We start from the raw sequence: 14,757 nt of genomic DNA on the forward strand, positions 1-14,757 counted from the left end.
CGAAGAGTACAGCTCTTCTAAGATCCCCCCCTTCCCTTGGGGTGACCGACCGCCATGTTGGTTTTTAGAATGATAAACTGAGCGTTGGGGGGGGGGAAGCATTGTAAAGCAGAAGGGGGGGGGGACCAGTGTGGTGGTCCAGTTAAGTCACAGCCCAGAGAGAAGAGAAGGAGGAGGAGGGAGGGGTTGTGAGTGAGGGGCAGCCATCCTATTCGTAGGTTGGCAGTGGCCAGAGAGACGGCAGTTCTAGGCCCTTGAAGGATGACCAGTCTGTTCAGGCGAAGCAGCAGCAATGGAGGCTCCAGAAACGGAGGTGGAGGTGGAGGCAACGGCGGCGGAGGGGGGGGGGAACGGCGGCGGGGGCTCGTCGACCCCGGGGGGGGAGGGGGGGCTCAACAACAGCCGGCCCAACCGGCAGGTCCGGCGCCTGGAGTTCAACCAGGCCATGGAGGACTTCAAGGTCATGTTCCCCACCATGGACTACGAGGTGATCGAGTGCGTGCTGCGCTCCAACAACGGGGCGGTGGACGCCACCATCGACCAGCTGCTCCAGATGAGCATCGACGGGCAGGGCTCCGACGACAGCTCCGACTCGGACGACAGCATCCCGCCGGAGGTCAGTCTTTTACTCTTAACCCATTCTGACCTGAGATCAGATTCATACGAGGTTTCTTCCACTGGACACTACACTGTGTCTGATTATAACCCATTCTGACCTGAGATCAGATTCTATAAAAAAATGTCAGTAGTTTTTTCGATTTTTCAAAAAATAGCAGATCTACAAGCTCATAGCGCGCCACTCGGTGGCGCGCTATGAGCTTGTAGATCTGCTATTTTTTCAATAGTTAAAGCACGACATGATGCCAACACCAAAATGGGTTCTCGTTCAGAATGGGTTAATGCAAGCGTTTCCCAAACATTGGGCCGGGATCCGTGTTTGGGGCCGCGGACACATATTTCTTTTTTTATGGGTGGCGACTCGCAAGTAAATATCCCCTTTTTTTTTCTTCCATTATTTTTGAAAAAATGTAATCACAACTTTTCATCAATTAAATTCCAGCAATAATTCTAATCATTTCGATAAATAAATAAAAAAGCGTTTAAGAAGTGAATATAAACGTGAAATAGAAAAGCCATAACAAACTTGTAGATCTGCTAATCCTGGACTACAATTCCCATAGTGCTGTGGTCCTTGTGGATAGGGGGAGAGCTGTTTTACTGAGACAACAATGTAGTCTAGGAAGTAAGTGAGCCCAGTGTCCATGACATCATGGACACTTTAAAATACTAAATGATCTAAAAACACATATATTACCCCACATAAAAACCCCAGGAAAGTATTTCTTGTCTCCCAAAAAACATCATTAAAATAATGAGTGTCCCTTTAACAATCCGATAGGGTTAGAAGAACAATCGGCAACAAACTTTGTTTACACACTACCAAAGACGTATTTAGATTTTATGTAGATCAAACACAGATGAAAGTGGAAGGTGATCTCTCTATGACTATTCAGGAGGAAAATAGGGCACTGTTTGCACTTGTTTTGCAGATGGGTTCCCAGACTGAGTCGAAGGTGACACCAAGTTGCACATTATGAATCTGTCAATGAATTGAAAAACAAAACATTGATCTCTTATACCCAGGTATACATCGTCTTCATCCCCCACAGATCATTTCACATTATTATTATTATTAAGGTCAAATTAATGTGGAGTTTTCTGAGTCACCTCTTTGATGTTTCCAGCCCGGTGTTGTCTGAATTAGGGGACATACCAAATGCATCTGGTGTCTGACCTCCTTTGTCGGATGCTACCATGGAGGAAGGTGGGGTAGGGCGACTAGCAAGTCATCTTTCTCCATGCGGAAGCTGTGTGCGTTGGCCCGCGGCTTCGTGACCCACTAGAGATGCTGCTGACTCAAGCACACATTGAATTCCATCATCCCAACTCGACCGTGAAACTATAGTGCAGCTCTCTTATGTGTCGCTTCAGCATCAGGTTTTTCCACGCTAGGTTTTTCAGAGAATAATCGCATATTGGACGACTTGATTATCAAAACCACTGTGTACATCGTCATTGAATATTGCATTTTTATTTATTGTAAAGCAATGACATATTCTGCACTCTACAGCGGATATGCAGCTGTGAGCTTTGGTGTTGGATGGTTCTCCTCCTAATCAGACCTAATCCATTCATGGCTGATTTTTTGTCGAATAATTGCATATTGTACGACCGTGACGTCACTTACGCAAAATGAAAATTGGTGAAGTGGTCCTTTAAGTCAATCAAAGTAATGGGTCAAACAATTGAACATTATTGATTTTAAGAATTCAAAGTTATGGCTTAATTCTTCCATCCGATTGGCTCTTATGATGGGCGTGAATCACAGCCGTTCTAGTCCAAACGGACTAATGATGTAATCAGAACCGACAGGAATAACTCCACCAGGGAGCCTTTCTAGAACCTGCAGTCATTTGACCAGAATAGGAAAATAAATCACAGCAAGCTGTGCCTAAAAGTAGCATCATGCGTTTGCGTCCCAGTTATGTTAACCCATTCTGACCTGAGATCAGATTCATACGAGGTTTCCACTGGACACACACTGGTCTGATTAACCCATTCTGACCTGAGATCAGATTAAAAAAATGTCAGTCGTTCTTCGATTTTTCAAAAAATAGCAGACCTACAAGCTCGTAGCGCGCCACTCGGTGGCGCGCTACGAGCTTGTAGATCTGCTATTTTTCAATAGCTAAAGCATAACATGATGCCAACACCAAAACGGGTTCCCGGTCAGAATGGGTTAACTGACACTATAGCCTCAACCCAGATGTCTCTAAACTCAAATGGCAGTGGAATGATTGCACACGTGTGGGTACTGCCCGGGCAACCAACGTATAATCCAAGTGTCAAGTTGCCATGCCCCCTCTCGCTCCCTCAGGTCTGGTGATGCAAACCTCCTCGACGTCCCCAAAACCAAATGCCGTACGTGGGGGGGACAGAGCTTTCGCCTTTGCTGCCCCAACCCTGTGGAATGCCCTCCCATAAGGCACTCAGAGATGCCCCTATACCCTTCAAACCTTCAAATCCACCCTCAAAACCCACCTCTTCAAAATTGCCTTCCCTAGCTAACCCTTTTCACTGTCTTTTAATGTTCTTTAGCTTTTAGTGTTATTTTTCCTCTTTCTATTAAAGTTGTTTTAAATTTGTTGTTACCTCTGTAAAGCCCCCCCCCCATGTAAAGCGTCTTTGGGTACTCAGAAAAGCGCTATATAAGTTTGAGATATTATTATTATTATTTTTAAGGCTGTGTTGAGCGGTGGGGGTGGGGGGGGGAGGATATTTCAAGGTTAAAAATATAAAATGAAATGCATCAAAAACACTGGTCTCTTGCTCTCTCTCTACTGGTTCTGTTAGATTCTGGAGCGGACGCTGGAGCCAGACAGTTCGGACGAGGAGCCGCCTCCTGTCTATTCTCCGCCCACATATGACATGCACATCTATGACAGGAAGTACCCAGAGGCCCCTCCCACACCCCCACCAAGGTAAATCATTCTCAACGGCTTCTGGGATTTGGGATTGGGAGAAGCTGAAACCTTGAATGGGTTCTATGATCACATTTAAAAGCCAACGGGAGCATATTGCTGGATCGCTGCTGGTGAGTGAAAAATGTTTTTTGAACTGCAGCTATTTTATTCAAACAAAGCCAGCATTCGAATACATGTGTTAACCCATTTTGGGGACGGGAACCCCTTTTGGTGTTATAGCTTTAGCTATTGAAAAATAGCAGATCTACAAGCTCATACGAGCTTGTAGGTCTGCTATTTTTGAAAAATCGAAAAGAACGACTGACATAGAAACATAGCTTTTTCAGAAAACTGTCGGGATGGATGTAGAAGACATTTTTAGAATCTGATCTCAGGTCAGAATGTGTTAAATAAAGGTGTCTTTATTCGGTTCCCAAAGTCTTCCTGGGGTCCACATAAAAATGTATACAATAAAAAACAGATCATTGAAATTTAAAACAGACAAGATCTAGTTATCAGCTAAAAGTCGCTCTGCATTTAACAGAGACAACAACGACCAATAGTAACGAATACAATAGAAATAGAAAAAAAACTAAACTTTATGTTTAAGTAAGAAGAAAATCTGCTTCTGGTTTGTCTCAGAGTTACTATTGGCTAGATTACACAGACTTGTGACTCTATAATATTGATGAATCCAATTGCAACATAGCATAATTTATACTCCATGGTACGTGTCGCTTGACGAAAACAACTGATCTTCAAGCTCACCATTCGTTGCATCTCTGCTGTGCCACAGGCTGTCGTTCCAATCAATGCACTCAAAACAACACTGCTGTGCACTCAGAGCTTTTCACACACAAATCTGTGTACAATTAACCTACCGGTAAATTCTAGCAGGCCCACAGGAACAGCTCCTAGTATGATTCCTGGTGGATTCACATGTACTGCATAGGAATTACTGGACCCTTTTTGTAAATTGGGTGAACCACCCACCACCACAACAATACTTATTTTCATAATGTGCTCCTCCTGGTGGACGTTATACAAACTGCAGCCTGTTTCCTTAAGTTTGCTGGAACTGATGATCACAACTAAACTGATTTGTATTTTGTAATGATTTAAAGCTAGCTCTGGGAATGTCAGTGATTTGCTATTATTGGTCAAATGTGTGTGCATTAGATTAATACTGAAACCATTGAGACATTCAGGAAATTATCTCTAAGAATGTTATTAAGAGGGACTTTTGTAGTGGAGTGAGCCAGTTGTATTATGAATGCAAAATGGTGCATTTATATATATATATATATATCCAACGCACTTTACAATGTGCATTACATTCATCCATTCATGCACACATACACACACACACCGACTGCAGAAGAAACCGTGTATGGCACAAACCTGCTCATTGGGCGTCAGTGTCTTTCTCAAGGACACTTCCGGAAACAGTCCGGAAACACTTCAGAGTTTTGAATAATCAATCGGTTAGGATTTGGGTAACCCATTGTAAACCCACGACCCAAAACTGTCCCCTGTAGGTTTGAAGCCGAGCCACCTCCAGGACACCGGCAGGTCAGAAGCTACCGGAACTGGAACCCTCCATTACTCGGCAACCTCCCAGACGATTTCCTGCGAATCTTGCCACAGCAGTTGGACAATATTAAGGTACAGTGAATGAATCTTATCTATGAGTCAATTTTCATGGTTTCAACCGCCACTCTCTTTTCATGTGTGACTGGTGGCTCCATTAATATGGTATCTCAAAATATCAACTGAATGTTCTAAAAGTCTGCAGAAGAAAAAGATTTTGGTGTTTTAAAAAAATCAAACCAGAGCACAACTTCCTTTAGCATAGACGACGTCTTCGGTGCACGGTGGCACAGTCTGTAGTGCTGTCGCCTCACAGCTAGAAGGTCCTGGGTTCGATTCCCGCTCGGGACGCTGTGGGTGCTGGTGGCGTGTTTCCTCCTCTGTGTCATCCGTGCCCATACCCGACGGCGGGGTTGGCGAAAGGGCCTTTCTGTGTGGAGTTTGCATGTTCTCCCCGTGTCCCCTATAGGGTAGGTACCCTCACAAATACATGCAGTAATCCTGGTCACTAAACTGCCTCCCCCTGGCCAGCCGGGGCGCCTGATGGAGGGGGAAACTCCCCCCTGTCAGGTGTAAAGGAGCAACTTGGACACTCGGGCATGAAGGAAGCATGAGTTCAAGTCCGTTGCTCTCCCCTTGTCCCCCATATATGGGGACTAGGTTGGTGGAGGGTGTGTAGAGCCCAGGATCACATTAGATGATTGACACAGGGGTGAAAAATGGGTTACAAAATCGTGGGATAAAAAATATATTTTAAAGCATAGACGTCTTCTTCATTTCATGTCTGTCCTCTTGTCTCTCTCTCTCTCTCTCTGTCTCTCTCTCTCTCTCTCTCTCTCTCTCTCTCTCTCTCTCTCTCTCTCTCTCTCTCTCTCTCTCTCTCTCTCTCTCTGTCTCTCTCTGTCTGTCCCCCCAGCAGGCCACACTGTCTCAGGCCTCTCCGTCCTCGTCGCTCTCTTCCACGCAGACGTCCCAGTCCAGTTCCAGGGGGCCCCCGGGGGCCTCGGGGACCGGCGGAGAGCCTGGTGCGGCGGCGGCGGCGGCGGGCGCCACGGAGCAGGAGAGGAAACTGAAGCAGTACCTGGAAGACGAGCGCATCGCCATGTTCCTCCAGAACGAGGAGTTCATGAGGGAGCTGCAGCGCAACCGCGACTTCCTCATCGCCTTAGAACGAGGTGTGTGTGTGTGTGTGTGTGTGTGTGTGTGTGTGTGTGTGCAGGGCTTAAAGTTCTCAGTCCTGGGGACTGGTTTCAGTCCTGAGGATTCCATAGCGGTCATTTAATGGCATCAGTGCAGATTTGTAAAAAAAATCATCTTCAGTTTTTTGGGGCTTTAAGACCTGTGTGTGTGTGTGTGTGTACTGTACACATGCACTCTTATTTACCGTTGAAGTACGGCAAACCATGTTTCCTGCAACTTGCCAAGTAGAATATGATATTTACACCCTGAATTGTCATTAATTGATTATAAACTACTTATAGTCTGACTCAGACAGATATAACCTTTGAGAGTTGGTAAATTATCATGCTGTAACAAAGAGGAACAACACTGTAACATTGACCGGGACAAAATGCACTCGGATGCTTTTCTTATTTTTGCATAAACTTCTAAACAGCTTTTTTCAGTATCCAGTCAGGTCTCAGGCTATAAAAGCAGTGGTTTGTCTTAGTTGTCACGGTGCTAATTTATACTTCATCACACGGCCATCTTTTGACAAAAATAATTACGCATTTTATTTTATTTTATTTCAACTGATTTTGTTCAACAGAGTTCGCATATTATCAACTCAAGAAAATTTGTTGGGAACGTGTGACAAAGTACAAATGATCCGTTAAGGTAATCCTGAACTCCTGCTTTGCGCAGTACAGTAACCAGGTATAGCCAAGACAGGATTATAGCGCCAAAGCTTTCATATAGTGATCAAAAGTCCAGCAATGTGCTGCTCATCCTCAATCTGTTTGCTCTGCTTCATTGTACACAAGCCCTGGCCATACAGTAACTATAGGCCAGGGTCTCAAAGCCAGATGGAGGCATTTTAAAATGCTGCTAACATCCTCTCTTGAGCCCCCTATACCATCGCGCCTCACGCTGCCGTCTCTCCACGTCAGCGGTCATGACATCTGCTCTCTGTTTTTAGATCGCTTGAAGTATGAGTCAAAGAAATCAAAGTCCAATCATTCATCTACCATGGAGAATTCCACAGGTACATATCACTCATCCAGCTGCGTGTGCGTGTGCGTGTGCGTGTGCGTGTGCGTGTGTGTGTGTGTGTGTGTGTGTGTGTGTGTGTGTGTGTGTGTGTGTGTTGCATTCACATGTGATATGTGTTGGCTGCGTGTGAATGCTGTGTGTGTGTGTTATGGGGCTATAAGTACTACTTGTGCATGCGTTTTGATAGGTTGGCACCCATTTTCTTTTTTGTATGTTTGCATATATCTCGAGAGCATTTTGTGAAATGTATTTTATTTTGTATTTATTATTATATATTTTTTTACATTAAACATTGTCTTTCTGTTCAGGAGAACACTATGCTTCAGGGTCAGTGGATGTGGTTTCTGATGACGCCATGTTCCGAGACAAACTTAAACACATGGGCAAATGTAAGTGTCCTGGATTCAACGGTCTAATTTTACATATTAACCCTCATTCGTCATCAATAATTGGCAACCATGACATCACCACTGGTGGTCGTATTATTCCAGCAGAATGACAAATGACAGCTGATCAACCCAACCATGTTGGTTTTGCACGTGTTTCAGCAACAAGAAAAAAGCTCTTTGAAATTGCCAGAACGTTCTCGGAGAAGACCAAGAGGAGAAAGTCAAAACGGAGGGCACTTTTGAAGCACCATTCGTATCCTTCAACGTGTGTACAGCGTCGTGTGTCAATATAAATAAGGAATTGTTAACCGCGTAGCCTTTTAGTCTGTGTACTTAAAAAAAAAAGAGGGAATCTCTTTTATGCATTACCAAGAAAGGTTCATATTTTGTTTTGCCAGCTCTACTGTTGTTGTTGTTCTTAGCTAATGTCTTGTTCAGATTGGGCACGGCTAACTCCACAGCCAACCTGCTTGATGATGTGGAGGGTAACCCCTGCGGTAAGACATGGGCGCTACACAAAAGGGTTGTTTTATGTCCAATTTATTACGGGGATAAGAGAAAGATGTGCGAGGAGAGTATCTACAACATTTACACATTCTGATTGTCAAGTGAAAGTTGTGTTCATGAACACCTTAGGTAACTATTAGTTAATGTACATAGGCTACTGCCAACATACCTAATGCCGACACTGGCCCCTCTGATAAGTCGTCTTTAGATATCGTATCTTCTTGCATATCCACTTGATGTTGAGGTAGGCCAGTAGTTATGGTTTGGACTTGTCCAAAGATTACAGAAGTAATTGAGTGCCTCCAATATTAAATGGACAAAGAGAAAAGACTGCCACTTTTCCAATAAATACTTTTGCACGAGACTGCAATAACCCGGGGTTATTTTTACAGGGCTGTTGTACAGTAGATCTTTACTGGCGTGGGAGTGCACAGTCCGTTAAAATGACTGACACGGAAACAGGATTAACCCCTCCCCCATATAAATCATTTACCAAATAAATCGTGGGCTTTTAAGACTTTAACTGGGGATCTACACAGGAACTGTCATGTCAGGTCAACATGTGAAACGCACAAATATCACAGTAGAATTAACGTTTTAATCTAAACAGTTTGCTGGGCCTAACTATGGGTGGTGTTACCTCGCGCCATGCTGAAGATGCTGAGGAAGTGCACATTTGTTGCTCTGTCAAATTCATCTCACCAGGATTACCACTCATCTATCGCAGTGGTTCTCAACCTTTTCAGGCCCATCTGGCAAGCCCCTACAATGCTTTGTCATCAATATAGTTTTGTATAATTAGTTGCCTGTATTACGTTGTTGTTATAAATCCAAAACGGCTTTATAATATGTGTATCTTATGTGTCTCTCTGTGTGTTTTTTCCCCTGCATCTCCACACAGAGGAGGACGGCCAGCATAGAAGAGCAGCCACTCAGGAAGAGAATGAACCACGCAAGGAGCCCATATCGTGGTGAGACGGTAGTACAACTTGTGACTGAGGCCACCTTTTACACGGCAACGGCCCGTAGAGAAAACGGCAAAGATCCTGTTGCGTTCTCACATTATTCAGTGTTTTACACGGAGACGCAACAGTGATTTAACATTCTGTAGAGTTCATGCTATCGGTGGCGGTGACCCACTTGTCAGATAGAGACCACTTCCATTCTACTTACTTCGTATCAAACGGCTGTTTGTTTACGTTCACCAATGCAGCGGCTCGCTGAATTTGTATTCCTAGCATGAGCGGGGTGAGGGAGCACTTGCTCATCCTAGGAACTCAAATATGGCCTCGGGCTCTGCACGGGTACAGGCTTTAGTTTAGACATACTATTGGTCCGACTGTCATTAGACTGACAACCTACCTCAAACCCTAACCTAACCGCAAGCACGGGAGCAGCGCATGTTCCACAGCATGTCTGACAGCATGTCTGACTGTTGTTTCCGTTGGTGTGTCTAATCTGCGTGTGCAACGCGAGCAATGATGTCAGACGTTTTGTGGATACATCGTTTTGCAGATTTACATGGAGACTCCAGGCTCCACTCTGGAAGGGGTTTTCACTTTGTTATGTTTTTTGGTTATGTTGCCGTCTAAACGGAAGGCACGCATCTGATATTTTATCTTGGCTTTTCTATAGACTGTTGCCGTGTGACGGTGGATTCAAGCTCCTCTCGATATTCATAGTGACTCGAGATGAATACTGAAACTGCTGGCTTACTCACTAGCGGAGCATCAAGGTCACTGCAGGCCAGGTTTTCTGACTCTGCAACAGTTGTGCCTTAACTAAAGAACAAGGACACTGACTGTGTGTCGTACATTCAGCAGATTGTTGAGGTATAATGGTGATTGGTGATGCTTGAGGTCAACATTCACCAAAAGCATCACAAAGGAAAGATGGATAAAGGGATGGATACATAGACTGGCTTATTTTTATTCATTCATTCATTCATTGACTTTTTGCAGTCAATGGGCTTGACTGTGTTTTTCTTTCTAGGTTTTATTGTACATTGTACTGTTGCCTGGGATTAAAGTAACTTGATTGATTAAAGTTAATCAAGTGATTGATTAAAGTACTTGATTGATTAAAGTTAATCAAGTGATTGATTAAAGTAACTTGATTGATTAAAGTTAATCAAGTTAATCAAGTGATTGATTAAAGTACTTGATTGGATTCAGCAATCTGAAGAATTTGTTGTCTAAATTCCTTGTCAGATTGTTTTAAGTTGTCTTTGATCTAAGTCTGTGTTTCCCAAGGGCCGATTCATAGTCCTATTTTACCGCTGTTTCGGCGCTGTAGTGCCGAAATGATTTCGGCTCGTCAGAAATTTTCAGTAGCACCGAAGAGGCGACTTTAGGACGGTACCCGCCCCCCCGAACCTCAAATGACGTCAAATTGTGTGTGTGTGTGTGTGTGTGTGTGTGTGTGTGTGTGTGTGTGTGTGTGTGTGTCAATTTAACACAGGTGCAGACGAAATCAGCTGAGAGTGATCATAATGGCTGTTTTTACACTTGCTGAAAATAGCCGATCTACAAGCTCACAACGCGTCGTTTTAATCGCAGTAAAGCATTCTGGTGTGAATGCGACGTCATATTAGCTCCCAGCTAAAATAAGAAATCAACATTTGCATGGGACAGAAGTAGCACAACAAGGAAGTGCACAGACCTGCCATCATTTGGCCAGCAATTTCAATTGGACAGAATAGACAGAAGTGTAGGCATAATTACACATGCATATTAATTTGCTTTAAAGTGTTTTGGGACATCATACCAGCAATGAATCATTTTAGACTATACATTTAAATGTAATCAATACATCCCTTCTTTGCCTTTTAGATGCTACCTGGTTGCACTTCATCAGGGTACCATGGCGACTGCTGATTACCCATGGTCTGTGGCCTGGAAACTTGTCTGGCTCCTCCTCCACCTCTAACACATACCAGCCAATCAAGGCTTGAGACTGTCTTCTTACCCTGGGGGGCGGGGGAGGAAACTAGACCTCTCCCCCCCCCGATGCGAACTCTCCTTGGCCTCCCAAACACTGGGGTTCTAACTGTCCATAACTGCATTATATTCTCTCTGTATTATAACACTTTGTTAATATATAATTTCATATGTAAAGGAATGATGCATTAGTCCTTAACAGTATATATATTTTTTTTTTCTTATTTTTTTTTTGTTATCTGCATCTGCTGTGAAAGGTGCACCAGTTGTAGCGACGAGTTCCTTTTATTTCACCAGTCCAAAACAAATCATACGGTTTGCCTATGATTAAGGTCCCTCAGGCTGGCCTTTCTGAAGCCAAAGTGTGCACAACAAACACCCCTTTATAGAAACTGTAGACTGATGCTTTTTTTTTTTTCGTTTTTTTTTTTTTTGTTTAATGGACAGTAATATTGTGCCATGACTGAACATTACCCCCACAGTTCCTGCCATGACTGTAAAAAAAAAACAATGTATTTTCTGGAAGCTAGTGGGTACAGTAGTAGTATCCAAACCCTACAGAGAATAACGCACATACAGACAGAAGAATCAGTGTGCGGACAGAATGATGTAACTGAATCTGCTTCTAGGCACACAGAGCTGTCTCAGGATGTCCTGCTCAAATACCAGCACCTTTTGGCCCCCCAAATAATGAGTTATCTCATCCTGTGAGAACCGCCATTCATCATATCACCAAAGTTAGAATTTGCTACTAATTCTGCCATATTTTCAAGAACTCTTGTAATAAACCTCAAACAAGCTCTCAGCAAGATAGTATGGACCTGAAATATAGCTCAAAGTACACTGCCATATTGCAAACTGTCCCTTAGTTTTCATCACATTTCTATTGTGAGCTCGTCTTGAGTGAAAGGGAACACACATTTCTTAATGCCAGTATTATTAATGTAAATTGTGTAATTATTTGACCTGTTTAAAGAAGAAACACACGCGTTTTACACTTAAATGACTGCTAACTGTTTATGGGCATAATGATAGCTTGGGTTGCTGGAGGTTGCCAGGGTGACTGAGGTCCAGAATGCAATTGTTGGACATTGTGAAAAGTTACACTAAAAATGTTCCTAAAGCTCTTTGACATTGTATCTTCTGATTTTCCCTAAAGCCCTAAAAGAAAATGGAGGAACTATATTCACCTTTTACAGTCGATTTTGAGTTCAGGTTAGGTCGGGTGAATTTGCTCTCAGTTGATTAGAATTCTTTCCATTGTGATTTCCCCCCTTTTCGGTTAAAGTTCTTATACGAGTGTCACACAAGGGGGCACTGTTGTCGAAAGAAATGATCAGCCTGTGATCTTCTATTAACTGTCATTTGTTTTGTGTCATTTGTCTCATTTGATAAAAGGAAATTTACATGAATAGCATTATGGTTCCAGTACTATAAATGTCATGGGATCATATTGTGTTAATATAGAAGTTAAATAAAGGATTAACAGTTCTTAGATGGTATTGCAGTGGCAGACGGAACAAGAAGGATGTGTTGTGAGCCTAATTAAAGCCAAGAATGTCAGGGCCCAAATAAGGCAATCACATTAAATGTCAGCATTCCCTCAAATTCCATTAATTGAATCGGCAGACTGCTTCAGATACAAGCCAGAGCTCACCCGATGCAAGAACCACGATCCGTTTTCAGGTCCAAAATATTGTATAATATATTTGTGTCCCAAAGTATGCATTTAATAAAAGAGGAAAGCAGCAGTAAATGGTCTTGGATATTCAATACATGACAAATGTATAGTTGGTGGCTTCACTGAAATCTCTTGCAACACCTGCCTACTATACATGGGTCTTTGATGTTGGTTTTGTTTGTTTTATACCAAGTGGCTAGATGTTTGGATCTTGTCACAGATGTGTAGTAATTAATGTTCTCTCAGGGACTTCAATTGCTCTCCATTTTGAATTTTCAGACATTATACAAGCACAAAGGCAACTTTCCCATTCAAAATACCAGGTTCTTGCTCAAAGTCGAACGTCGACTTCATTGTTAAATTTGTTATAAAAATCATCTTATGTAACCAAAAAGAACCTCTTAATTTGTTTAAAGATGTGGATATTGATAAAGGCACATCCGGGAAAACTCTTAATATTCCTTATAAAATTGCAAACCATTTTCTTTGTATCTTTACACTTTTCTACACCCCTGCAACACACACACACACACACACACACACACACGCATGTACTGTAGTCTTCCCTCCAAAAAACAGATGTTTTATCAGAACCAGATGTGTTTGAGTGTGATTCATTGACCTTCACTTTGTATGTATGACTGTAATCTCCTTTAGCTACACATTTTCCTTTTTAATATTGATAATTATTTTGATGTGAGTCACTCATGCTGACGCTATCCGGTCAACGGAAAGGAAAGGAGCTGTGGTGGCATGGACGAAATATGGTGTTGCATTTGTACTAGGTTTTCTGTGTGCGATATAATGTCATGAATGTACATGAATTGGGGTCTCAGGCCATCTCTGACAAACTATACTTGTTTACAATGCACATGTGCGCGTCTGGCTTCACGTCACAACCCTGTCATAAGAATGTATACCATATTCACGTAAAGGTAGAACCAACAGTCCTTTTGTATGGAAGTCAGCTCTATGTGTTGCCATTATCCTAGTCACTACGGGAAGATAAAATCATGCATCGTTGGAACCGAATTGTTTTCTGGGGGGGGGGGGGGGGTAACCTGTAATTTGTATGATTTAACATTGATTGATTTAAAATATGATTTTAATTGTTTTCAAGGAACCTGCAAGATTTCAACATGAGTTTATTGAAATATGTATGTATATACACGTGTGTGTATGTATGTATGTATACAGTATATTACCCCCTGAGAAATGTGTAAAGGTTGTTGAAGTGATTGTTGTATACTTTTATTTTATTTTTAGAAGACTTTTCTTATACTTAAAGATGTTTCGTAGCCATTCAAATATTTGTGTTGTACCCCGTCTGTGAATTATATTTGTAAAAACATTAACATTGCCATTAAAGCTTTTTATATATATATTCACCTTTCTTTGAGTTTGTTTCAATCTGAAGTTATTCTTTATATCATGTGCATATTATGTCTATCCTCTCTCTGAAAGCTTGTTTGTTCATCACCACACTACCTTTCCAGTCTGCTTATTAGACTAGTCTGGTTGTTTTGTAAACTTGTGGGATATGGTCCTTGGGGAATCTTTGTTAGGACATATAGAATAGAAGTGAACTCTACTACATAACATAACATGCCTTTTATCAGAGGTCATACATAGGCTACTCATAACTCATAATTTAAACTCAGTCATAGTACACAAATCAATGACGTCGACGATGACCCCACAAAATTGGAATAACTAGAGGTGTAGGCTGTGTTCTACAATCCAAGGACCACAATTTAAATGATGCGGTGACTCTTCTTTTTTTTTGCCAGGTACCATGCATCCTTGATTAGTTAAAATGCCTGTAGGCCTTTGAGCGTGCGTTGTGTGATCTCGTAGATGTGCTATTTTGGGAGCACGACCCTGTCCGAAGGCTTAGGGCTGGGCGGGGCTGGGCT

At 42.5% G+C, this 14,757-nt stretch overlaps 1 protein-coding gene across 1 annotated transcript; it reads left to right on the plus strand.

The window, feature by feature from the left end:
• Positions 1-261: 261 nt before the first annotated feature.
• cuedc1b (CUE domain containing 1b) lies at positions 262-14,225 on the plus strand (the record flags this gene model as incomplete). The annotated part of the gene is given in 11 exon segments (XM_080773127.1): positions 262-339; positions 341-616; positions 3,415-3,542; positions 5,063-5,189; positions 6,031-6,289; positions 7,252-7,317; positions 7,634-7,714; positions 7,874-7,967; positions 8,153-8,211; positions 9,123-9,192; positions 11,053-14,225. Coding segments are annotated over 11 exon segments (1,239 nt in total). The 3' UTR covers positions 11,054-14,225.
• Positions 14,226-14,757: the final 532 nt, after the last annotated feature.

Source organism: Protomyctophum bolini, assembly GCF_963924005.1.
Source record: "Protomyctophum bolini genome assembly, chromosome: 9".
Taxonomy (NCBI): domain Eukaryota; kingdom Metazoa; phylum Chordata; class Actinopteri; order Myctophiformes; family Myctophidae; genus Protomyctophum; species Protomyctophum bolini.